Source organism: Bufo bufo, chromosome 11 (genome assembly GCF_905171765.1).
Source record: "Bufo bufo chromosome 11, aBufBuf1.1, whole genome shotgun sequence".
Classification (NCBI taxonomy): Eukaryota; Metazoa; Chordata; class Amphibia; order Anura; family Bufonidae; genus Bufo; species Bufo bufo.
In genome coordinates, this window is record NC_053399.1 from 89,980,364 (window position 1) to 90,008,105 (window position 27,742).

General features: G+C 47.4%; 1 protein-coding gene across 1 annotated transcript; it reads right to left on the bottom strand.

The window, feature by feature from the left end:
- Nucleotides 1–106: 106 nt before the first annotated feature.
- On the bottom strand, nucleotides 107–17,569 carry LOC120981534 (synaptic vesicle glycoprotein 2A-like). Its single transcript, XM_040411070.1, has 2 exons — nucleotides 16,987–17,569; nucleotides 107–291 (listed from the first exon to the last, which is right to left on the bottom strand). Exons 1-2 carry the CDS (start codon nucleotides 17,567–17,569, stop codon nucleotides 107–109), a joined length of 768 nt encoding a protein of 255 aa, XP_040267004.1.
- Between the last annotated feature and the right edge of the window lie 10,173 nt (nucleotides 17,570–27,742).

The following is a 27,742-nucleotide window of genomic DNA, read 5'->3' on the forward strand; positions in this document are numbered from 1 at the left end:
AGATAGATAGATAGATAGGAGATAGATAGATAATAAATAGATAGATAGATAGATAGATAGATAGATAGATAATAGATAGGAGATACAGTAGATAGATAATGTGATCTTACCCTACTCCAGATAAAAGTCTGCAGAACAAGAAAGTGCCATAGCCTTGAACAAACGAAGAAAAGAAGGCGAACACGCTGTTGACGGAGAGAGACATGATCAGGCACTGTCTTCTTCCCATTCGGTCAGCCAGTCCTCCCCAGAGGAACGCTCCCACCATCATACCGAGGTAGACGATGAGACCTGCAGACAGATCATGAAGAAGTACATACATTAATCCTAATCTGACTCCTTATCGTGCATTTTCATTAAACTAGAGGCTGGTCTTTTTTCCAGAAAAACTCTTCTCCATGGGTTGTGTCTGGTATTGCTGATAAGCTCCATTAAAGTGAATAGGTCCAAGCTGTAATTCCTCACACAAGCCATTTGACCCCATTATAATTGACGGCCTCTACAAGGTACTGAATGTAGAAACAGTCAAAGCCTATGGTAGCTATATACAGACCTTCTCAAGGTGCTAGCAGCGCTGCGGAAAAACCAGCAGGTATAATATCCATGTACATTCCCGTCTTAGGAAGCTGCAAATTAAGCTGTTTTACGAGGCACATGGCTCACCTCGGCACCATGAGAGGTCAGGGAGGTTTATGTAAAGCCAACTGCAACTTTATTCTCTCCTCATCAGACGCTTACTTTTTACATTCCCCATAAGGCCTGGCCTTTGTAAGTCTTTATGAGAATCAGATAATCGGCGGCTGTGTGATCCCTGATCCCTACGCAAAGGTTCAGAGATGTAACTCTCAAGGAAGAGGTGGTTACCTAAAACAGTTCAATCCCCGTCTAGAGGATGAGACCATCATATGGCACTTTTTTGGCTTACGTTAGATGCTTAAAGCTCTAAGGATACATTTTAAGTTTTCTCTGTGCGTTTTTATTCTGCGCAAATTAATATTTACAATATAGAGTGTATACCTTTAAGGCTGTTGGATTTGACATCCTGGATGTGACCTCACAATGATCACAAACTACCATCTTGGTTTATGGGCGTGGCTTTTAGAATGTTTTTGACCTCATAATGGTGACATCACAAAACGTGTACTAGCAACTGACTTTAGAATGTCAGATTTCACAGACCTTAGAGTGAAGTGACTGACTGAATTCACTTGTTCTGCATTTCAATGTGTAGAACTGTTCTGCTGATGACCTAAACCTCATCATGGGTTTCAGAAGAAAAAGAAAGCTAAAAAAAACATCACCGGAGGAAGAAAAGAGTGAGAAAGGGAAAGATGGAGTTACCCCAAAGAGGAGAAGATCCGGAAGGAAGGAAGATCCTGCAGAGGGATGTAGCCACCAGGTGAAAGAGACCACACCTTCAGACAAAAAGCTAAGTACAAAACCTTCTTTCATGATGGGGCTACAAAGGTGTTGGAGCAGACTTGCTGGAGGTCTGAGAAACACCAAAGATATCATTGTAAAGAACGGAAGAAAATTCTTGCTTCTTTCTTCTCAAAGTAATAAGGAAAGCAAGAACAGACTAATTCCTAGTGAGACATCTGAGAGATCTAAGACATCTAGAGAGGCTGGAGAAAGGTGCGCTCAGGAGCGATCAAGAAAACGAAAAAGAACCAAACCTCTAGGATCAAGGAAGAGATCAAGAGGAAGCAGCGTCTCTCCTAAAAACAAGACTACAGAGGGCCATGGTGCATTAAAGAAAAGATCCAAGAAAAAGAGGAACGATCCAAAAGGAAAAGAGAAAATGACTAGGGGAAAAAAGAGACCCGAGACGGAGCGCAGCTCCGGAGTTACAATGGATGAGGAACAGGCCGGACCCAGTAAAATATTTAAAACAGCTGCCCAGGAGACGTGCAAGTCAGTGGAGGACTCTTCTACCGCCACAGTTCCCTTAACCCTGGACAAATTCACGTTCCACCATGTCCTGGGAGAAGGAGGTTATGGGAAAGTGATGTTAGCAACGGATTCCATCATGAAACACCGCGTGGCTGTCAAGACCATCCAAAAGAGGCTCCTCACAGAATATAGATCAGGACTAGTGGAGGGCCGTGTCCTACAAATAACGCATGGCAGCAGGTTCCTGGTGCATGGATATGGTGCCCTTCACACAGAAAACTATGTTTATTACATCATGGAGCTGGTCAGCGGGGGTACACTTTCCAACCTCATCATAGAGAACGTGTGGCTAGACTACCCCACCATCAAATTCATTGCTGCCGAGCTGGTCTGTGGGATACAATTTCTACATACTAAAGGGATCATCCACCGAGATTTAAAACCCAACAACGTGATGCTGACCAGAGAAGGGCACATTAAAATTACAGATTTCGGCCTCTGCATCGATGATGAGGTTACAACCACAACAGACTATAATGGGACTCCCGGCTATGGGGCACCAGAAATGATCCTGCAAAAGCCATACGGTGCCTCGGTTGACTGGTTTGCCCTTGGAGTCATAACATACATCATGGTTGTTGGAGGAAGCCCTTTCCGTGGGCATACATATGAAGACATCGAAAAGCAGGTCCTGGAGCATGAGCCAACGTACGACAGCTTTATAGACCTTGAAACTGTGGACTTATTAAGAAGACTCCTGTGTAAAAATCAGTCTTGCAGATTAGGGGTACACGGGGACATAAAGAAACACCCATTTTTCTCCTCTATTCATTGGGATGACATGGACGACGGAAAAATACCATCACCAATCCAAATAGGCAAAGATTCCACCGATGTACAGGCGACAATGCAGATTCCTGTGCCCTGCAGTGAAGAAGGGAAGGATCCGATCTATGACCACCTGCAAGAGATCTTTGAGGATCTCCCTTTTGTCTGCTCATCGTGGGCTGCCCACTACCACACAGCGCCCATGCATTAAATTGCTCCCCATCCTGACCCCAGCCTGTCTACACCAGATGCACCTGAAACAAGTCTTTCCTCTGTCTCCTCGAACATGATGTGACCCAATATCCACCTCTGGATCTCGAATGGAATCTATCTACCTCTATACAGGTAAGTACACAGCGCTGGATAATCTCCTGTGAGCTGTGCCACCGGTTTACCATGTAATTGTGCCCTTTATAGTCCACACTGATCTCCATGATAGAACCATGAACGTTTCCTTTTATTTTACCAGCTCTCCATGCCTTGCTGCTGACTTTCACCACCTGCAGTTGCCACCTCCAGCGTATCGCCAATGCAAAGTATCTCCTGTGATCCTGAACTCCTCCATGGACGACTCCACCTCAATTCTCCTTCCATCTTTCCTTAAGATCTTCCATCTTCATCTTCCTCTGCCAAACTCTGCTCATTTCACTTTTTACTGGATATGACATTACCTACCGAATGTGACTTTACCACTGGATATGACCTTACCTACCGAATGTGACTTTACCACTGGATATGACCTTACCCACCGGCTATGACTTTACCACTGGATATGACCTTACCCACCGGCTATGACTTTAACCATCGGATATGACCTTAACCTGTTAACCAATGGACGTGACTGTACCATCATATGCCATCACCCACTAATACCATCCTGTGGGATCCAAGCTGCCATATTGTCTACCATCTTCTGTCATCTTAGCAATCAATAAAGATTTGCCTGCTGCCAATCAGTTGTGTGCTGCTTTATAATGGTGATTAGGGAGAGGTTTGGAGACGTTGGGCCTTATTTATCAAAACTGTCACACTGTCTTGGTTGCCTATAACAACCAATCAGAGGTCACCTTTCATTTTTTCAGAACATTTTAAGAAATGAAAGGTGAGCTCTGATTGGTTGCTCTGGGCAACCCAACCCAACCCTAAGACCGTCTTCCTTTTACTTGACACAATGGACAAAAGTTGTCCATTTTTGGTGGGACTGGCCAACCATAGATGAAGTGGTTAGGGGAAAGAAGGATCAGGCGGTTTGACGTTAACATGCCTGATCCTTTGGTTCTCCTGGGATAGAATCTACTGGGAGAGGCTGTGGTTTACCTCTCACCCTACTGGGAACACATACATCCTCGTCCAAGCTAGGAATGCAAGTGTATGGAGGTTGTCAGCAGAAAATTAGCTTTTGTCCGACAGCTTTAATTTTTGTATGACACAGGACAACCAATTCAACAGGGTTGTTTAGTTTAGAAAACCCATTTCTCACATCCCCCATTAGGAGCTAAGCTATGGATGAACCCTCATCTAGAAGATCAGAGAGCAGCTACAAAGAGTGCCCCTTGCCCTGGAGGACCCAACACAGCCTATTGAATTCAGTGTGCAATCCTTCATTTCTCCTGTGGTGGCGCTGTAGGAAAACCGAACACCTGCTGCCCCATTCCTCCACAGATTACATGTGATTGCTGGGGCTCAGCAGGACAACCAGTGACCTAATGATAATAATTAACAATCTGATCTTAATTAGCATAGTGAATGATAGGGGTTACTTATAGCATTGCTTCCACCCCATTATGAATTTGCTCCATAGTTCGGCACAAGTGTAGGGGTTGTCCAGGAGAAACATGGCTGCCTTCTCTCACAGATGGCTCCATTGAATTAAGTGAAGCTGGACTGCAATACCACACACAACCTGTGAACAGGAGTGGCGCTGGCGCATGTTTTTCTACACATTCTGCAGCCGGGATTGGCGTTGGTGAGGCTCTGTTACATCTGCCGCCATGTTTTATTCACGTACATATGGAAATTAAAATCTCGGATAAATTAATTATGCAAATATTATTTAACGTCAAATATTTGCTTCCAAACTTAAAATCCACCAGAGGATTTCCACATAAATATGTAATCAGGACGTGAAATTATAAGGCAAAGGCTTCCAGGACTGGAAGGGGGGGTGACGTGCAGTTAAGTCCATCCATGCCAGAGGCCTCCTCCGCTGCCCTTCCTACTGGTCTCCGAGTCAGTGGTGGGGGGGGGGTGCAGGGTTTCTAATAAGCAGCTGGGGCGTTGTGAGTCAGCAGCGGAGGACGCAGGATTTATTCAGCTGCGGGCAGGATGAACTCCGGGCTGTGCTCATTTTATGGGAAGCAGAAACCAATTTATTATGATGAAGGGACATGAACTTGGAAGATGAGATGGTTTAGGTGCAATGGTAGTAAATGCGGTTATGGAAGGGTCTGGATAGAGCTATAATGTCTATGTGGTGTGTGTACGCCAGCAGAATAGTGAGTGCAGCTCTGGAATATAATACAGGAAGATTAACTCAGGATCAGTACAGGATAAGTAATGTATGTACACAGTGACTCCACCAGCAGAATAGTGAGTGCAGCTCTGGAGTATAATACAGGATGTAACTCAGGATCAGTACAGGATAAGTAATGTATGTACACAGTGACTGCACCAGCAGAATAGTGAGTGCAGCTCTGGAGTATAATACAGGATGTAACTCAGGATCAGTACAGGATAAGTCATGTATGTACACAGTGACTGCACCAGCAGAATAGTGAGTGCAGCTCTGGAGTATAATACAGGATGTAACTCAGGATCAGTACAGGATAAGTAATGTATGTACACAGTGACTGCACCAGCAGAATAGTGAGTGCAGCTCTGGAGTATAATACAGGATGTAACTCAGGATCAGTACAGGATAAGTAATGTATGTACACAGTGACTGCACCAGCAGAATAGTGACTGCAGCTCTGGAGTATAATACAGGATGTAACTCAGGAACAGTACAGGATAAGTAATGCATGTACACAGTGACTGCACCAGCAGAATAGTGAGTGCAGCTCTGGAGTATAATACAGGATGTAACTCAGGATCAGTACAGGATAAGTAATGTATGTACACAGTGACTGCACCAGCAGAATAGTGAGTGCAGCTCTGGGGTATAATACAGGATGTAACTCAGGATCAGTACAGGATAAGTAATGCATGTACACAGTGACTGCACCAGCAGAATAGTGAGTGCAGCTCTGGAGTATAATACAGGATGTAACTAAGGATCAGTACAGGATAAATAATGTATGCACACAGTGACTGCACCAGCAGAATAGTGAGTGCAGCTCTGGAGTATAATACAGGATGTAACTCAGGATCAGTACAGGATAAATAATGTATGCACACAGTGACTGCACCAGCAGAATAGTGAGTGCAGCTCTGGAGTATAATACAGGATGTAACTCAGGATCAGTACAGGATAAGTAATGTATGTACACAGTGACTGCACCAGCAGAATAGTGAGTGCAGCTCTGGAGTATAATACAGGATGTAACTCAGGATCAGTACAGGATAAGTAATGTATGTACACAGTGACTGCACCAGCAGAATAGTGAGTGCAGCTCTGGAGTATAATACAGGATGTAACTCAGGATCAGTACAGGATAAGTAATGTATGTACACAGTGACTCCACCAGCAGAATAGAGAGTGCAGCTCTGGAGTATAATACAGGATGTAACTCAGGATCAGTACAGGATAAGTAATGTATGTACACAGTGACTGCACCAGCAGAATAGTGAGTGCAGCTCTGGAGTATAATACAGGATGTAACTCAGGATCAGTACAGGATAAGTAATGTATGTACACAGTGACTGCACCAGCAGAATAGTGAGTGCAGCTCTGGAGTATAATACAGGATGTAACTCAGGATCAGTACAGGATAAGTAATGTATGTACACAGTGACTGCACCAGCAGAATAGTGAGTGCAGCTCTGGAGTATAATACAGGATGTAACTCAGGATCAGTACAGGATAAGTAATGTAATGTATGTACACAGTGACTCCACCAGCAGAATAATGAGTGCAGCTCTGGGGTATAATACAGGATGTTACTCAGGATCAGTACAGGATAAGTAATGTATGTACACAGTGACTGCACCAGCAGAATAATGAGTGCAGCTCTGGGGTATAATACAGGATGTAACTCAGGATCAGTACAGGAGAAGTAATGTATGTACACAGTGACTGCACCAGCAGAATAGTGAGTGCAGCTCTGGAGTCTAATACAGGATGTAACTGTATGAGGATAAGTAATGTATGAGGTTACTTTCTCAATATACAGTGGTGTATGAATATATTTGCACACCGTTAGCCTCCTGCAGGTACGTGTTGTACATTGGGCTCTGCACACATGTCATTGTCAGTTGCACAGTCTCCTTTCCTGAGATAATGGCTCCTAACCCGGCTCTTCGCTGGCTAGCAGGATCGCTCTATATCAGTCCTGTCCTACTTAATCTCCATGGTAGGCCCAGTGCGGTGTTCGTCTCCCCGGCCTTAGTCAGTGACAGGCTCCGGATGACACACGCCCCCGATCATCAGGTCTGATGGAGCTGATTTAGAGACGATCACAGCTCCTGCCTGATGGCTCTAATTACTGAGGGCGTTAATAAGCGTGCAGGTAGCCGGCGTCGTGACTGCTTGCTGTCTGCACGCTGACTTTCCACTCGCCTTTGCTGCTGCTGTTTACGCCTTTCTTGGTGCGAGGACTGTGCAATCAATGCTAGTACGCAGCTTGTATAGTGACACGCATTGTTTTTTCCTGATCGCAAGGAAAGAAAAATGTGACGCATGAAACATTAGTTTCTATTCTTAAAGGGGTCTTCCACTTTCTATCGTCTGTGCTTTTGCAGTGAATTTGAATGAGGAGGGTTTACTGCAGTGCTCCCTTCAGAGTCTGACAGGAACATGATGAAAGCAAAAGAACAAGAGTGTGCTGATCTTGCAGCAGGCAGTGACCTGTCCACCCTTGTGATGATGATAGTGATGAGACATGGGCACTTTCTAGAGGTTTAACTGAGAGGGGGGCTAATGGCAAATATACCCCAGCTGCTGGATACCCGGAGGGTTTTGAATGTATGTCAGTAGCACAGAGTATTTCAGGAGAGGAGTGTGCTGATTTTGCAGCAGGCAGTGACCTGTCCACCCTTGTGATGATGATAGTGATGAGACATGGGCACTTTCTAGAGGTTTAACTGAGAGGGGGGCTAATGGCAAATATACCCCAGCTGCTGGATACCCGGAGGGTTTTGAATGTATGTCAGTAGCACAGAGTATTTCAGGAGAGGAGTGTGCTGATTTTGCAGCAGGCAGTGACCTGTCCACTCTTGTGATGATGGTAGTGATGAGACATGGGCACTTTCTAGAGGTTTAACTGAGAGGGGGGCTAATGGCAACTATACCCCAGCTGCTGGATACCCGGAGGGTTTTGAATGTATGTCAGTAGCACAGAGTATTTCAGGAGAGGAGTGGGCTGATTTTGCAGCAGGCAGTGACCTGTCCACCCTTGTGATGATGGTAGTGATGAGACATGGGCACTTTCTGGAGGTTTAGCTGAGAGGGGGGCTAATGGCAAATATACCCCAGCTGCTGGATACCCGGAGGGTTTTGAATGTATGTCAGTAGCACAGAGTATTTCAGGAGAGGAGTGTGCTGATTTTGCAGCAGGCAGTGACCTGTCCACCCTTGTGATGATGGTAGTGATGAGACATGGGCACTTTCTGGAGGTTTAACTGAGAGGGGGGCTAATGGCAAATATACCCCAGCTGCTGGATACCCGGAGGGTTTTGAATGTATGTCAGTAGCACAGAGTATTTCAGGAGAGGAGTGTGCTGATTTTGCAGCAGGCAGTGACCTGTCCACCCTTGTGATGATGGTAGTGATGAGACATGGGCACTTTCTAGAGGTTTAACTGAGAGGGGGGCTAATGGCAAATGTACCCCAGCTGCTGGATACCCGTAGGGTTTTGAATGTATGTCAGTAGCACAGAGTATTTCAGGAGAGGAGTGTGCTGATTTTGCAGCAGGCAGTGACCTGTCCACCCTTGTGATGATGGTAGGGATGAGACATGGGCACTTTCTAGAGGTTTAACTGAGAGGGGGGCTAATGGCAACTATACCCCAGCTGCTGGATACCCGGAGGGTTTTGAATGTATGTCAGTAGCACAGAGTATTTCAGGAGAGGAGTGTGCTGATCTTGCAGCAGGCAGTGACCTGTCCACTCTTGTGATGATGGTAGTGATGAGACATGGGCACTTTCTAGAGGTTTAACTGAGAGGGGGGCTAATGGCAAATATACCCCAGCTGCTGGATACCCGGAGGGTTTTGAATGTATGTCAGTAGCACAGAGTATTTCAGGAGAGGAGTGGGCTGATTTTGCAGCAGGCAGTGACCTGTCCACCCTTGTGATGATGGTAGTGATGAGACATGGGCACTTTCTAGAGGTTTAGCTGAGAGGGGGGCTAATGACAAATATACCCCAGCTGCTGGATACCCATAGGGTTTTGAATGTATGTCAGTAGCACAGAGTATTTCAGGAGAGGAGTGTGCTGATTTTGCAGCAGGCAGTGACCTGTCCACTCTTGTTATGATGGTAGTGATGAGACATGGGCACTTTCTAGAGGTTTAACTGAGAGGGGGGCTAATGGCAAATATACCCCAGCTGCTGAATACCCGTAGGGTTTTGAATGTATGTCAGTAGCACAGAGTATTTCAGGAGAGGAGTGTGCTGATTTTGCAGCAGGCAGTGACCTGTCCACTCTTGTTATGATGGTAGTGATGAGACATGGGCACTTTCTAGAGGTTTAACTGAGAGGGGGGCTAATGGCAAATATACCCCAGCTGCTGGATACCCGTAGGGTTTTGAATGTATGTCAGTAGCACAGAGTATTTCAGGAGAGGAGTGTGCTGATCTTGCAGCAGGCAGTGACCTGTCCACTCTTGTTATGATGGTAGGGATGAGACATGGGCACTTTCTAGAGGTTTAGCTGAGAGGGGGGCTAATGGCAAATATACCCCAGCTGCTGGATACCCGTAGGGTTTTGAATGTATGTCAGTAGCACAGAGTATTTCAGGAGAGGAGTGTGCTGATTTTGCAGCAGGCAGTGACCTGTCCACTCATGTGACCATATTAGCAATTTTCTTGGGAACACTGCAGCCGACTTTTACAATACAGGTATCGTTTTAATCAGCAGACTCAACCCTACCCGGCAGTAAATATAGTCAGACAGTCCTGGGCTACCTTCAATGGGCCCTGAGCAGCCTGCCCATGCTAGATATGGGCCCGGATCATGTTACAGAGGTTTCCCCTCAGTCAATCTTTGAATGCACCGATCCTGGTATTGAAGGGGTTAAAGCAGCCTGATACATTGAAGCAAACAGGAAAGCGATGTATCAAATTGTATCAAATACGGTGACACTCATTAGGGCTGTACAGGAATGTTTCTACACACTGACATCAAGCAGAGATCCTGTAAACGGCGAAGAAGTGGAGCATAAAGTATAATAGTTCATTACATAAATGTTATTGGACCCAGTTGATTTCTGCAAGACCAGCAAACCATCTAATGGGGGATGTAGGGGAAGATAAAGATCAGGCAGTTGGCTTTCGATAGGCCCCATCCTTTGGTTCATGGGGAGACAAGCCGCTGCCAGAGGCGTCCTCCGTCTCCATTTAGGACACGAGCATGTTCAGCTGAGCCTTGGGAGCACGTGGATGAGGGGGGATCAGGACGTACAGCTGTCTGGCCGAATGAGACCACCTGGCCTTGTTGATGTCGCAAATATGTCACATCAGTGGGCTGCACCTGGCTGATGGTCGTTAAAAATGGCTACAAGGGTCTTTCAGGGGTTAAAATTAAATAAAGATATATACAGTACAGACCAAAAGTTTGGACACACCTTCTCATTCAAAGAGTTTTCTTTATTTTCATGACTATGAAGGCATCAAAACTATGAATTAACACATGTGGAATTATATACATAACAAACAAGTGTGAAACAACTGAAAATATGTCATATTCTAGGTTCTTCAAAGTAGCCACCTTTTGCTTTGATTACTGCTTTGCACACTCTTGGCATTCTCTTGATGAGCTTCAAGAGGTAGTCCCCTGAAATGGTTTTCACTTCACAGGTGTGCCCTGTCAGGTTTAATAAGTGGGATTTCTTGCCTTATAAATGGGGTTGGGACCATCAGTTGAGTTGAGGAGAAGTCAGGTGGATACACAGCTGATAGTCCTACTGAATAGACTGTTAGAATTTGTATTATGGCAAGAAAAAAGCAGCTAAGTAAAGAAAAACGAGTGGCCATCATTACTTTAAGAAATGAAGGTCAGTCAGTCAGCCGAAAAATTAGGAAAACTTTGAAAGTAAGGGCTATTTGACCATGAAGGAGAGTGATGGGGTGTTGCGCCAGATGACCTGGCCTCCACAGTCACCGGACCTGAACCCAATCGAGATGGTTTGGGGTGAGCTGGACCGCAGAGTGAAGGCAAAAGGGCCAACAAGTGCTAAGCATCTCTGGGAACTCCTTCAAGACTGTTGGAAGACCATTTCAGGGGACTACCTCTTGAAGCTCATCAAGAGAATGCCAAGAGTGTGCAAAGCAGTAATCGAAGCAAAAGGTGGCTACTTTGAAGAACCTAGAATATGACATATTTTCAGTTGTTTCACACTTGTTTGTTATGTATATAATTCCACATGTGTTAATTCATAGTTTTGATGCCTTCATAGTCATGAAAATAAAGAGAACTCTTTGAATGAGAAGGTGTGTCCAGACTTTTGGTCTGTACTGTATAATTCCTCATCCACTTGAATGTGCGGAACACTCGCTTCTCGCTGGATGTAGCAGGACCTGCACCAGCGTCATGACGTCACATGATCACAATGGGAGCACAGGTCCTGCAGCGTCCAGTAAGGAGCGATTATCCCCGAGCGTTCAACTGGATGAGGGGATCCTACCAAGGACACAAAGGCCGGCCATTATCTATACTGGGGGGCTCAAAGAGTTCCATTATCTATACTGGGGGGCACAAAGAGTTCTATTATCTATACTGGGGGCACAAAGAGTTCTGTTATCTATACTGGGGGGCACAAAGAGTTCTATTATCTATACTGGGGGGCACAAAGAGTTCCATTATCTATACTGGGGGGCACAAAGAGTTCCATTATCTATACTGGGGGGCACAAAGAGTTCCGTTATCTATACTGGGGGCACAAAGAGTTCTATTATCTATACTGGGGGGCACAAAGAGTTTTATTATCTATACTGGGGGGCACAAAGAGTTCTATTATCTATACTGGGGGGCTCAAAGAGTTCCGTTATCTATACCGGGGGGAACAAAGAGTTCTATTATCTATACTGGGGGGCACAAAGAGTTCCATTATCTATACTGGGGGGCACAAAGAGTTCTATTATCTATACTGGGGGGAACAAATAGTTCCATTATCTATACTGGGGGCACAAAGAGTTCTGTTATCTATACTGGGGGGCACAAAGAGTTCCATTATCTATACTGGGGGGCACAAAGAGTTCCATTATCTATACTGGGGGGCACAAAGAGTTCTATTATCTATACTGGGGGGAACAAATAGTTCCATTATCTATACTGGGGGCACAAAGAGTTCTGTTATCTATACTGGGGGGCACAAAGAGTTCCATTATCTATACTGGGGGGCACAAAGAGTTCCATTATCTATACTGGGGGGCACAAAGAGTTCCATTATCTATACTGGGGGGCTCAAAGAGTTCTATTATCTATACTGGGGGGCACAAAGAGTTCCATTATCTATACTGGGGGGCACAAAGAGTTCCATTATCTATACTGGGGGGCACAAAGAGTTCCATTATCTATACTGGGGGGCACAAAGAGTTCTATTATCTATACTGGGGGGCACAAAGAGTTCCATTATCTATACTGGGGGGCACAAAGAGTTCCATTATCTATACTGGGGGCACAAAGAGTTCTATTATCTATACTGGGGGGCACAAAGAGTTCCATTATCTATACTGGGGGGCGCAAAGAGTTCCATTATCTATACTGGGGGGAACAAAGAGTTCTATTATCTATACTGGGGGCACAAAGAGTTCTATTATCTATACTGGGGGGCACAAAGAGTTCCATTATCTATACTGGGGGGCACAAAGAGTTCCATTATCTATACTGGGGGGCACAAAGAGTTCTATTATCTATACTGGGGGGAACAAAGAGTTCTATTATCTATACTGGGGGGAACAAATAGTTCTATTATCTATACTGGGGGCACAAAGAGTTCTATTATCTATACTGGGGGGCACAAAGAGTTCTATTATCTATACTGGGGGGAACAAAGAGTTCTATTATCTATACTGGGGGGAACAAAGAGTTCTATTATCTATACTGGGGGGCACAAAGAGTTCCATTATCTATACTGGGGGCACAAAGAGTTCCATTATCTATACTGGGGGCACAAAGAGTTCCATTATCTATACTGGGGGGCACAAAGAGTTCTATTATCTATACTGGGGGGCACAAAGAGTTCCATTATCTATACTGGGGGCACAAAGAGTTCCATTATCTATACTGGGGGGCACAAAGAGTTCCATTATCTATACTGGGGGGCACAAAGAGTTCTATTATCTATACTGGGGGGCACAAAGAGTTCCATTATCTATACTGGGGGCACAAAGAGTTCCATTATCTATACTGGGGGGCACAAAGAGTTCCGTTATCTATACTGGGGGGCACAAAGAGTTCTGTTATCTATACTGGGGGGCACAAAGAGTTATATTATCTATACTGGGGGGCACAAAGAGTTCCGTTATCTATACTGGGGGCACAAAGAGTTCTATTATCTATACTGGGGGCACAAAGAGTTCCATTATCTATACTGGGGGGCACAAAGAGTTCCATTATCTATACTGGGGGCACAAAGAGTTCCATTATCTATACTGGGGGGCACAAAGAGTTCCATTATCTATACTGGGGGGCACAAAGAGTTCCATTATCTATACTGGGGGCACAAAGAGTTCCATTATCTATACTGGGGGCACAAAGAGTTCCATTATCTATACTGGGGGGCACAAAGAGTTCCATTATCTATACTGGGGGGCACAAAGAGTTCTATTATCTATACTGGGGGGCACAAAGAGTTCCGTTATCTATACTGGGGGGCACAAAGAGTTCCATTATCTATACTGGGGGGCACAAAGAGTTCCGTTATCTATACTGGGGGGCACAAAGAGTTCCGTTATCTATACTGGGGGGAACAAAGAGTTCCATTATCTATACTGGGGGGCACAAAGAGTTCTATTATCTATACTGGGGGGAACAAAGAGTTCCATTATCTATACTGGGGGGCACAAAGAGTTATATTATCTATACTGGGGGCACAAAGAGTTCCATTATCTATACTGGGGGGCACAAAGAGTTCCGTTATCTATACTGGGGGGCACAAAGAGTTCCGTTATCTATACTGGGGGGAACAAAGAGTTCCATTATCTATACTGGGGGGCACAAAGAGTTCTATTATCTATACTGGGGGGCACAAAGAGTTCTATTATCTATACTGGGGGCACAAAGAGTTCTATTATCTATACTGGGGGGCACAAAGAGTTCCGTTATCTATACTGGGGGGAACAAAGAGTTCCATTATCTATACTGGGGGGCACAAAGAGTTCTATTATCTATACTGGGGGGAACAAAGAGTTCCATTATCTATACTGGGGGGCACAAAGAGTTCTATTATCTATACTGGGGGGCACAAAGAGTTCTATTATCTATACTGGGGGCACAAAGAGTTCTATTATCTATACTGGGGGCACAAAGAGTTCTATTATCTATACTGGGGGGCACAAAGAGTTCCGTTATCTATACTGGGGGGCTCAAAGAGTTCTATTATCTATACTGGGGGGCACAAAGAGTTCTATTATCTATACTGGGGGGCACAAAGAGTTCCATTATCTATACTGGGGGCACAAAGAGTTCCATTATCTATACTGGGGGGCACAAAGAGTTCTATTATCTATACTGGGGGGCACAAAGAGTTCCATTATCTATACTGGGGGGCACAAAGAGTTCCATTATCTATACTGGGGGGCACAAAGAGTTCTGTTATCTATACTGGGGGGCTCAAAGAGTTCCGTTATCTATACCGGGGGGAACAAAGAGTTCCATTATCTATACTGGGGGGCACAAAGAGTTCCGTTATCTATACTGGGGGGCACAAAAAGTTCCGTTATCTATACTGGGCGGCTCAAAGAGTTCCGTTATCTATACCGGGGGGAACAAAGAGTTCCATTATCTATACTCGGGGGCACAAAGAGTTCCATTATCTATACTCGGGGGCACAAAGAGTTCCATTATCTATACTGGGGGGCACAAAGAGTTCCATTATCTATACTGGGGGGCACAAAGAGTTCCATTATCTATACTGGAGGGCACAAAGGGGGCCATTTTTCAGACTGGGGACACAAAGGGGGCCATTGTCTATACTAAGGGACACTATGGGGGCCATTATCTATATTGGAGGACACAATGGGGGCCATTATTTATACTGGGGGACACTATGGGAGACATTATCTATTCTGGGGACACTGCAGGGGCAAACAAATGAAATTCATCTTTTTTTAATGGCTGCTAAAAACTGATGCAAAATGGCCATGAAAAACTGACAGTGCCTCCGAATGAGGCCTAAGAATACAACTCTGCTGAAGGATGTCAGGGCTTCCCTCGCTGGATTTTAAAAGGAAAAAAGATCGATCAGGAAAGTGGTTTGTAATGGAGATTTCTGACTATCCTGGAAGATCAATAGATTTCCTCCTCCTTGGAGATCAGATTTGTGGATCTCCCAGGAAGGATTTGAAGGTCACTTGAAGGAGACTTTAGCAGAAGTGCTGAAGAGGGAATTCAACCTAATTAAATGCGATGATGATGTATGCTGTGTGCTTCTATCCCCAGCAGGATCCGTAATGAAGTATACAGGATTTTAGCTTAAAAGGGTTGTCTAGCTTAGAAAACCTATCTTCTTCTAAGGAGTTTTAGGAAATGGTCCCCTCTTCAGGATCCTCATTGCTTTTCCAGAGTAGAGAGCGGTGCCTTTCACTCTGGAGGACCTCTCCTGGATCACACATGGATTTGAATGGAGACTGTGTAATACCTCATTTCCCCTGTGGTGGTGCTGCAGGGAAACTGAACACTTACTGCTAGGTATCTCCTCAGATTGCAGCTGATCGCTGGGGGTCACAACAGGAGGACACTTTGTGATCAGCTTGTTGTCAAGAGACCCTTCTAACAAAGAGGGATATTCTAACTGGTGCAAAAGCTTTTTGCTTGCCTACCTCCCGCAATCCCTCAGAGAATGAATGGAACGGCAGCATGCTCAACCTGCCATTCCATAACTATGGTGGGCACAGGACACCCATTCTGGCGAGGTCCCAGCAGTTTTTATCTTGGTACAACCCCTTTAATCTGGGTGTGTTAAAGAAACAGGCATGAGTATGCCCTAGCAGCTGGATACAGTAGAAGATAGCCCTAGGGTTTTCCAAGAGTGCCTAGGCTCTCTGCCTATACCTTGTAAGGTCAAAAACTGCATCAGAAGGAATCCCTCAAAAGGAGGATCCTTCCCTATGATCTATCTCTTCTGCACTGACCACCATCATTGGGTTCTCTGATCCCCGCCGTTAGAGCAGGAGTGCAGCTGCCAATCTACTGCTCTAACGGCTGATTGCCTTAGCAAACTTTCTCTGCCCATGCAATGTCGGCACTGTAATAGTACGGTACTGAGCGGCACTACGAAGCAACTGGTCAAAGAACCAAAATATAAGTAGAGCCTCCTCTATCATGGAGCCACAATGCCAAAGCTTCCACCTGTTGGAGAAAACTTATGGGTCTTTTTCTATTATATAATTAAGATATTTTTATGCCTAACTTAATAGCTTTGAAAAGCGTTAATAAATAGGGGTGTGGCTATGAGGATACATAAAATGCGCCAAATATATGTGATGTGCACCATTTTTGGGCCCAAATTATTGGCCTACTATGCATGTGGTGGCGTAAAGAAAAGTATCTACTATGCCCAATGCGTTGCACCAAACTTATCACACCGTGTTCACCATATTGGATTACATCTTAAAAAGCTATTGATAATTCTCTCAGATTCTATCTAGTCGTACACCATATCTTTATTAACCCACGTGGACCATGCACAACATCAGTGATCAACTTGGAAGCAACATACACTTACCCAGCATGCCTTTGTTGGAGTCAGATAAGCACATGTCCTTCTCTGCACTTGGCAAGACGAACCCGACTACAAAAATTTCTACCCCATCAGCCATGAGAGCGAGTCCCAGAACAAAATAGAGAGTCCACTGGAATCTTCCATGTCCACATTCTTGAAGGATTGCCTCGTACTGCTGGGCCAGTTCTTCCTTGTCCTTCTTCTTCTGACCTTCTAGATCCTCAAAGTCTTTAAACTCTGTTACGAGCTGCTGGTTATTGCTGAGGTTGTCTCCTTTCATGGAGTCTGCTCTGGGGATGCCTTGATATTCGCCTTCGTATATCTCGTCGTCCTCATCATGGCCTTCGGTGGCATCGCTAGAACCTCCTTCATCATCGTTTAAGGGGTCACCTCGGTAGTAGCCATCCTGCGGTTGATAATCGTCATCATCGTCTTCTTCGAAGCGAGTGTAAGAACGTTTGGTGTACTCGTCTTGCACCTTATCTACCCCCTTTCCAACCTTCTTTGTGGCATGTTTTTTAACCTCCTTAGCAATGTCTTTGGCCCCTCGTATAAAAGCAGTCCGATCTCTGAATCCTTCATCCATGGTGACCGATGAATGCCTCTCTAACCTGGTAATGAAATCTCAAAACTATCAAGGTTCTTCTTCCTGAACTCTTGACTTCCTTGAGATAGTTGAGTTCAGCACCATGCAAAGTGGACAGCTCCTCTTAAGAGATTGTCGCTGAAACTATGAGCATTCCAAATTTTGGGAAAAGACGTATATTCACAGGTTGAGCTTCTCATGTATCCTCATACTTCTCCGGAACGTAAAATCCCTTGTAAGAAGGTCTCTTAGCACCTGCAAAAAATATAGCATACGTTAGTACAGCAGGAACATGTGTGACATCCAAATTTTGTCCTTGAGAGGTGCTACAATTTTATTGGAGAGATAGAGAAAGGCCCGTGAGGAATCTGTCAACACTACATAGTCTGGGAAGGTGGTTTTAGAGAACAGTTGGTATTCGGTTTGGCAGGAAGATAGGCATTAAAGTCATTGGGTGAGGGTATCAGTGGTGGAGTAATACAGGGGGTCTTACAGGGCTTTCCATATGATGGTGGGCTTAAAGTGGGTTTAATAAATAAAAGAACTGATTGTCATCTCACCAATCTACTGGCACTCCCATAATGATGTTGGCCGGGTGTCAGCTGATCTCTACTTCCTGTTCCTGTCTCCCGCTAAATGGACATTTCTAGGTATCTCCTGTGTGTCGAGACATTACCAGGAAGTAGAAACCAGTGAAGATCCAGGCAGTGTTGAGGGATTAGTGAGGTATAGTTACTTTTATTTTTTAACCCTGTCAGAGCCTGCTGCTACCAATTTTTTCACACTATATAACACCTTGAAAGGGGTTGTCTCATCTGACACACTGGTGACATATCACTACGATAAGCCACCAATGTCCCAGAGGTGGGATAGGCATCTATCACTAGAACAGAAATCCCGAAGTGAGCGCATAGCAGACACAAATGCGCGGTTGCCCTCTATTCATTTCTATGGGACTGCCGAAAATAGCCAAGCGCTGATTTGGCTACATCTGGCACTCCCTTAGAAGTGCATGGAACGGTGGCCACGCTTGCACTGTGGTATGGTACTTCCGAAAATAGCCAAGTGCACTTGCTTGGCTATTTTTGGAACTCCCATGGACATGAGTAGAGAGCACACTGCGCATTCACAGTGCCCTCTCCTTCCCTGGAGATAGTTGTGGGTCCCAAACCTAACTGATATTGGTGGCATATCCTAGCACTGTGCCACCATCGTCTCAGATGGGACAACCCCTTTAGGGCAGGGAAAGTGAGTGTCTAGCTCACTAATTCTGGTTTTACTTACAAAATCACGAGAGACCCACATATGGTGGGATTGGGGCACTTTACACCCACGGTGTTGGGTGTTGTGGGCCATGCCAAGAAAACCACAGGCTTTGCAGCAGGGTTTGTCATCTTTGTGGGGGGGGGCGGCACAGTCCCCGTGGCTAGTTTGAGTGGGATAGGACAATCATGAATATTGAACATGATTTATCAGTGTTTCATTGAGGACTTTGGGTGCCAACGGAAGTGCACAAACACCACTGGCACCAAGCTCCGAGTCTTTGCGTGAGACAGACATAAAAATAGGAAAATTCCACAAAAAGGGATCATTACCATAATTTTTAGGACTGTAAAAACAAACCAGAGCACGAGGACACGAGATGACCGTACAAGCAGATGGCATCCTGGTTGGAACATTTGGCCACAGCATTTTTACTCATTCATTATACGGCGGCTCTAGACAAACTGATGGGCACTTTGTGCAGGCGTGGCGCAGGATTCCAGGAGTCCAGTGGGTGCACATTTACCATCTGTGATGTATACCTGATGAGGCGCCATGTTTTCACCTCAAAGCATCTCCTCCAGTCGACAGGTTTCTCATGTGCATGGCCAGCCTCAGGCGGCATATGTATTTATAGTGTCACTGGGCACTGTATGGCGGTATTACTTGGACAGCATATTGTACCGTTATTGGCGGTCCTTATTCTAGCCCTTGCTGTCAGACCCCACCAATCAGATATTAATGACCTATCGTGAAGATAGGTCAGCAATACTTTACTGCCAGAGGACCCCTTTAAATACAAAATCGAGTCCTTCTGTGTCATGGTCTTACCTGCTTGCTGCTCTCCTTCGTTTGACATGTGCTGGCGGCCATCTTGGGTCCTGGGTTTCTTGTAGCCTTCCACCCTGCGGCTCCTCCTTCCCCTGGGAGGAGCTGGATGCCTAGCTCATATATATAGGAGGTCTGTGGCTTCAGTTCCTTGCTTGGTCCTCTTGTGTTCACATGCTTCTAAGACTGCTGCTGCTTCTGGTTCCTGATCCTGGCTTCGTCTGACTACCCTGCTGGTTCCTGATCCTGGCTTCGTCTGACTACCCTGCTGGTTCCTGATCCTGGCTTCGTCTGACTACCCTGCTGGTTCCTGATCCTGGCTTCGTCTGACTACCCTTCTGGTTCCTGACCTCTGGCTTCGCAAAGACTCTGCTCGGTTTCACCATCCGTTTGGACTTTTGCTTTACAGCTTTATTTTCAATAAAGCCTTCTTATTTTCACTTATCTCTTGTTGTACGTGTGGTTTATGGTTCCGTGACATTAGGACCAAGCCATGAATTCTGACGGTACAGGGCCATCCTCGCTACCCACGCTGGTTGCCAGACTTGATCAGCAGGATCACCTGTTGGGTCGGTTCGCTGTGGCGTTGCAAACCCTGCTTGAACGCACGGCTCATTTCGCTCCCGTTGCCGATGGGTCGGTTGTCGCTCCTGGGCTCGCTCCTACTGCCGCTCCGGTTGTTGCGCCAGAGTCTACCCCGACACCTGTTGTTGCGCCTGCGGTGTTTCGGGGTATGACCGGTTCTGCCCCTCTTCCACAGCGCTTTGGGGGAGAGCCAACTCAGTGCCGAGGTTTCCTTAACCAGGTGGGCATTTATTTCGAGTTGCTGCCACATGCCTTTCCTACTGAGAGATCAAAGGTGGGCTTCTTGATCTCGCTGCTCTCGGACAAGGCCTTGGCCTGGGCCAGCCCTTTATGGGAGAACAACAATCCGGTGGTTGCCGAGTTTTCCGGTTTTGTTGCTTCTCTTCGGAAGGTATTCGATGTGCCGGCTCGTGCTGCCTCTGCTGCGAAGCTCCTTATGTCCATCAGACAGGGTTCACGATCCGTAGCTGAATACGCCATTGAGTTTCGTACCCTGGCAGCAGAGGTGGGCTGGAATAATGAGGCTCTGGTCGCTGCTTTCTCTCATGGTCTCTCGGATGCCTTGAAGGATGAGGTTGCAGCTAAGGACCTACCAGTTGAGCTCGAGTCTCTTATTTCTTTCCTGATTTTGATTGACACCAGACTCAGGGAGAGACCTTCCTTTAAGGAGAACCTGCGGAGGTCTTCTAACAGATTGGTGCCTACGTTTGCTGTCCCACCCGTGCCTCCCTCTCCTCCCACGCCTCCTGGGGATGACTTGTCTGGGGGTGAACCCATGCAGCTGGGGTTTGCTCGCCTGTCCGAGGGGGAGAGGGCACTCCGGAGAGGCGAGGGCCGATGCACATGTACTGTGGTCTCGGTGGGCATTTTCGGTTGGCATGTCCGAACCGTCCGGGAAACGCTCGTACCCTGAGATCCTGTCGGGGGCAGATCTTGGGTGGAGTCTCCTCGTCCCCGGTTTCCCGTGTTGACAAACCACTGATCACTGTTGTCCTCTCCTGGGTCGGGGGCTCGGTGACGACCCAGGCGTTGGTGGACTCTGGTGCTGGTGGTTTGTTCATTGATAGTGTGTTCGCTGCCGCCAATTCCATTCCTCTGCAGGCTCGAGGTTCCCCACTGGCTCTTGAGGCGATAGACGGCAGACCCCTTCTGCCGCCACACGTGACTCATGAGACCCTTCCAGTGGGGATAGCCATTGGTGCCGTTCACAGAGAGTCGGTCTGCCTCCAGGTTATTTCGTCTCCACACTACTCGGTGGTCTTGGGGTACCCCTGGCTCCAGAAGCATAATCCGACTTTCGATTGGAGATCGGTCGAGATCCTCTCGTGGTCACCGCAGTGTGGGGCTAGTTGCATCCATGGGTCTGTCAAGTTGCTGTGTACTTCCTCGGACTCTCTGTTGCCTCCTGAATACGAGGAGTACCGGGATGTATTCGATAAGGTGCGCGCGGTTGCCCTACCTCCGCACCGCCCATACGATTGTGCCATAGAGTTACAATCTGGTGCCGTTCCTCCTCGTGGCAAAGTCTATCCACTGTCGGTAGCGGAGAATGAGGCCATGGAGGAGTACGTGAGGGAGGCGCTTTCACGCGGACACATTCGCAAATCTTCGTCCCCGGCAGGGGCTGGATTTTTCTTTGTGAAAAAGAAGGGCGGTGAGTTGAGGCCTTGCATCGATTACAGGGGTCTCAATCGCATCACGATCAAGAACGCTTACCCGATACCCTTGATTTCCGAGCTGTTCGATCGCCTTAAAGGGGCCACGGTCTTTACCAAACTCGACCTGAGGGCGGCATATAACCTGGTAAGGATCAAGGCGGGCGATGAGTGGAAGACCGCGTTTAACACCAGGACCGGTCATTACGAATCCTTGGTTATGCCCTTTGGGTTGTGCAATGCGCCCGCAGTCTTTCAGGAATTCATCAACGATGTTTTCCGTGACCTGTTGCAGCAGTGTGTGGTAGTCTATTTGGATGACATCTTGGTATATTCTGAATCCATGGAGGCCCACATTCTGGATGTCAGACGAGTGTTGCAACGGTTACGAGAGAACAAGCTGTTCGGTAAGCTTGAGAAATGCGAATTTCACCGATCCCAGGTAACCTTCTTAGGTTACATCATTTCCGCTGAGGGGTTCTCCATGGATCCTGAGAAGGTTTCGGCTGTCTTACAGTGGCCCCAGCCCAGTGGTCTTCGTTCCCTGCAGCGCTTTTTGGGCTTCGCCAATTATTATCGGAAGTTCATCAGGGACTTTTCCATGCTGGCCAAGCCTCTCACGGATCTGACCAGGAAGGGCAGTAATTCCCAGGTCTGGCCGCTCGAGGCCATCCGAGCTTTTGAGGCCCTAAAGTCCGCCTTTGTGTCGGCTCCGATTCTGTCGCATCCCAACCCTGGGTTGCCCTTTGTCCTCGAGGTGGACGCGTCTGAGACGGGAGTAGGCGCCCTTCTGTCTCAGCGTAGAACACCAGAGGGTCCTCTGCTTCCTTGTGGGTTTTACTCCCGGAAACTGTCTTCCGCGGAGTGCAACTATCAGATTGGTGACAGGGAGTTATTGGCCATCGTGCAGGCCCTTAAAGAATGGAGGCACTTGCTCGAGGGTTCGGTGGTTCCGGTTCTCATCCTGACGGACCACAAGAATCTGACCTACCTTTCTGAGGCCAAGAGATTGACACCACGTCAGGCCAGATGGGCTCTGTTCTTGTCACGTTTTAATTACGTGGTCTCCTACCTACCCGGTTCCAAGAACATCAGGGCGGATGCCTTATCACGGCAGTACTCCGAGCTGTCCAGGGAGGAGTCGATTCCGACTTCGGTCATACCTCCGAATCAGATCCTGGCCGCCATTCGCACCAGCCTGACCTCTCCCCTGGGTGAGCAGATTTTGGCGGCTCAATCTGGTGCTCCCTCTGGGAGACCCAACGGCAGATGTTTTGTGCCTGAGGAGTTGCGCACTCGGTTGTTGCGAACCTACCATAACTCCAAGACCGCGGGGCATCCTGGAAAGAATCAGCTGTCCTGGGCTGTTTCACGTCTGTTCTGGTGGCCTTCCCTACGTTCCGACATCGCCGCATATGTAGCGGCATGCTCCGTTTGTGCCCAGAGTAAGTCCCCTCGGCACCTTCCGTTGGGCCTTCTGCAACCCATAGCCACCGGGGAGCGCCCATGGTCACACCTGGGGATGGATTTCATTGTGGACCTCCCTGCATCCCGAGGCCATACGGTCATTCTCATGATTGTGGATCGGTTTTCCAAAATGTGCCACTGTGTTCCTCTCAAGAAGTTACCCTCTGCACAAGAGTTGGCCACGATTTTTGCCAGGGAGGTCTTCCGGTTGCACGGTTTGCCTAAGGAGATTGTGTCGGATCGGGGGAGTCAGTTTGTGTCCAGGTTCTGGCGCGCCTTTTGCTCCCAGTTGGGGATTCATCTCTCCTTCTCCTCGGCCTACCACCCTCAGTCCAATGGGGCCGCAGAACGATCCAATCAGGCCTTGGAGCAATTCCTTCGTTGCTATGTCTCCGATCACCAAGACAATTGGGTTGACCTCCTGCCTTGGGCTGAGTTTGCCAGGAACACGGCGGTGAACTCTTCCTCTGGGACGTCTCCCTTCATGGCCAATTATGGGTTCCAACCTGCCGTGTTACCGGAGGTATTCTCTCCCCAGGATATTCCGGCTGTGGAGGATCACCTTTCCGTCCTACGTGCTTCTTGGGTACAGATCCAGAAGTCCCTTGAGGTCTCTGCGCAGCGCCAGAGATTCCAGGCTGATCGCAGACGAGCGCCTGCTCCTTCCTACCAGGTCGGAGACCGTGTATGGTTGTCCACCCGCAACCTCAACCTTCGAGTGCCCACTCCCAAGCTGGCGCCTCGCTTTGTTGGTCCCTTCCGAGTGCTTCGCAGGGTAAACCCGGTAGCCTATGCCCTTGCGCTTCCTCCTGGCATGCGGATCTCCAACGTGTTTCATGTCTCCCTGTTGAAGCCACTGGTGTGTAATCGTTTCACTTCCTCGGTTCCTCGGCCTCGTCCGGTCCAAGTGGGCAATCGTGAGGAATATGAGGTGAGCAATATCCTGGACTCACGCCTGGTCCGCGGTCGGTTGCAGTTTTTGGTCCATTGGCGTGGTTATGGTCCAGAGGAGCGTTCCTGGGTTCCCTCCGCAGATGTCCATGCTCCTGCCTTGCTCCGAGCCTTCCACGCACGCTTCCCTCAGAAACCGTTTTGTGCTCCGCGGAGGAGGGGCCCTTGAGGGGGAGGTACTGTCATGGTCTTACCTGCTTGCTGCTCTCCTTCGTTTGACATGTGCTGGCGGCCATCTTGGGTCCTGGGTTTCTTGTAGCCTTCCACCCTGCGGCTCCTCCTTCCCCTGGGAGGAGCTGGATGCCAAGCTCATATATATAGGAGGTCTGTGGCTTCAGTTCCTTGCTTGGTCCTCTTGTGTTCACATGCTTCTAAGACTGCTGCTGCTTCTGGTTCCTGATCCTGGCTTCGTCTGACTACCCTGCTGGTTCCTGATCCTGGCTTCGTCTGACTACCCTGCTGGTTCCTGATCCTGGCTTCGTCTGACTACCCTGCTGGTTCCTGATCCTGGCTTCGTCTGACTACCCTTCTGGTTCCTGACCTCTGGCTTCGCAAAGACTCTGCTCGGTTTCACCATCCGTTTGGACTTTTGCTTTACAGCTTTATTTTCAATAAAGCCTTCTTATTTTCACTTATCTCTTGTTGTACGTCTGGTTCATGGTTCCGTGACATTCTGTAGCAGTCAACACGACTGATAAGACCTCCAATATAGATAGCTAATGCACTGACAGTTTAATACTGCTGTGAGGGGAAGATGTTATCTGCAGGGTAATCTTCATCATAATAGTAGGTATAGAATTAGGATAACAGTACAAAAGCTTTATTGTTCTCTCGATAGGCCCGGAATAAATGTGCACCGAAGAGCACTGCATGGATTCATATAATGTGTGACCTCCTAATGTGACCTGTCTCTGGCCGCAGTGATGGCCTGACTGAGAGAGTTAAGCAAGACTGTCTGCAGTGCTAAAAGTGCCAACAAAGGAGGAAGTTGAAGAGTCGGGACAGGAAGTAGAATACAGGGAGGGACTTCAAAAAGTTATATCCACCCATTTTTAAAATCACACTGTTCAGAGAGGTGTACTGTTTTCCCTCCTTGTAAATCTCACATTTGATGATGGACCACAGGTTCTCAATGGGGTTCAGATCAGGTGAACAAGGAGGCCATGTCATTAGATTTTCTTCTTTTATACCCTTTCTTGCCAGCCACGCTGTGGAGTACTTGGACGCGTGTGATAGAGCATTGTCCTGCATGAAAATCATGTTTTTCTTGAAGGATGCAGACTTCTTCCTGTACCACTGCTTGAAGAAGGTGTCTTCCAGAAACTGGCAGTAGGACTGGGAGTTGAGCTTGACTCCATCCTCAACCCGAAAAGGCCCCACAAGGTCATCTTTGATGATACCAGCCCAAACCAGTACTCCACCTCCACCTCCACCTTGCTGGCGTCTGAGTCGGACTGGAGCTCTCTGCCCTTTACCAATCCAGCCATGGGCCCATCAAGACTCACTCTCATTTCATCAGTCCATAAAACCTTAGAAAGATCAGTCTTGAGATATTTCTTGGCCCAGTCTTGACATTTCAGCTTGTGTGTCTTGTTCAGTGGTGGTCATCTTTCAGCCTTTCTTACCTTGGCCATGTCTCTGAGTATTGCACACCTTGTGCTTTTGGGCACTCCAGTGATGTTGCAGCTCTGAAATATGGCCAAACTGGTGGCAAGTGGCATCTTGGCAGCTGCACGCTTGACTTTTCTCAGTTCATGGGCAGTTATTTTGCGCCTTGGTTTTTCCACACGCTTCTTGCGACCCTGTTGACTATTTCGAATGAAACGCTTGATTGTTCGATGATCACGCTTCAGAAGCTTTGCAATTTTAAGAGTGCTGCATCCCTCTGCAAGATATCTCACTATTTTTGACTTTTCTGAGCCTGTCAAGTCCTTCTTTTGACCCATTTTGCCAAAGGAAAGGAAGTTGCCTAATAATTATGTACACCTCATATAGGGTGTTGATGTCATTAGACCACACCCCTTCTCATTACAGAGATGCACATCACCTAATATGCTTAATTGGTAGTAGGCTTTCAAGCCTATACAGCTTGGAGTAAGACAACATGCATAAAGAGGATGGTGTGGTCAAAATACTCATTTGCCTAATAATTCTGTACAGGGTGTATAAGGTGTGCTGAGCAGGCTCGGTGGGTATATAAGGTGTGCTGAGCTGGGTCGGTGGGTATATAAGGTGTGCTGAGCTGGGTCGGTGGGTATATAAGGTGTGCTGAGCTGGGTCGGTGGGTATATAATGTGTGCTGAGCTGCCTCGGTGGGTATATAAGGTGTGCTGAGCTGCCTCGGTGGGTATATAAGGTGTGCTGAGCTGCCTCGTGGGTATATAATGTCTGCTGAGCTGCCTCGGTGGGTATATAAGGTGTGCTGAGCTGCCTCGGTGGGTATATAAGGGGTGCTGAGCTGCCTCGGTGGGTATATAAGGTGTGCTGAGCTGCCTCGGTGGGTATATAAGGTGTGCTGAGCTGCCTCGGTGGGTATATAAGGTGTGCTGAGCTGCCTCGTGGGTATATAATGTCTGCTGAGCTGCCTCGGTGGGTATATAAGGTGTGCTGAGCTGCCTCGTGGGTATATATGGTGTGCTGAGCTGCCTCGTGGGTATATAAGGTGTGCTGAGCTGGCTATGCGGGTATATAAGGTGTGCTGAGCTGCCTCGCTGGGTATATAAGGTGTGCTGAGCTGCCTCGCTGGGTATATAAGGTGTGCTGAGCTGCCTCGGTGGGTATGTAAGGTGTGCTGAGCTGCCTCGTGGGTATATAAGGTCTGCTGAGCTGCCTCCGGGGGTATATAAGGTGTGCTGAGCTGCCTCGGTGGGTATATAAGGTGTGCTGGGCTGCCTCGGTGGGTATATAAGGTGTGCTGAGCAGGCTCGGTGGGTATATAAGGTGTGCTGAGCTGGCTATGTGGGTATATAAGGTGTGCTGAGCTGCCTCGGTGGGTATATAAGGTGTGCTGAGCTGCCTCGGTGGGTATATAAGGTGTGCTGAGCTGCCTCGGTGGGTATATAAGGTGTGCTGAGCTGCCTCGGTGGGTATGTAAGGTGTGCTGAGCTGCCTCGGTGGGTATATAAGGTGTGCTGAGCTGGCTATGCGGGTATATAAGGTGTGCTGAGCTGCCTCAGTGGGTATATAAGGTGTGCTGAGCTGCCTCGGTGGGTATATAAGGTGTGCTGAGCTGCCTCGGTGGGTATATAAGGTGTTCTGAGCTGGCTATGTGGGTATATAAGGTGTGCTGAGCTGCCTCGGTGGGTATATAAGGGGTGCTGAGCTGCCTCGGTGGGTATATAAGGTGTGCTGAGCTGCCTCGGTGGGTATATAAGGTGTGCTGAGCTGCCTCGGTGGGTATGTAAGGTGTGCTGAGATGGCTCGG

Coding starts and splice junctions, on each gene's coding strand:
- LOC120981534 (XM_040411070.1), bottom strand. CDS start 17,569: ATGGATGAAGGATTCAGAGATCGGACTGCTTTTATACGAGGGGCCAAA. Junction 292..16,986: donor CTCCAACAAAGGCATGCTGG/GTAAGTGTATGT, acceptor ATCTGTCTGCAG/GTCTCATCGTCTACCTCGGT.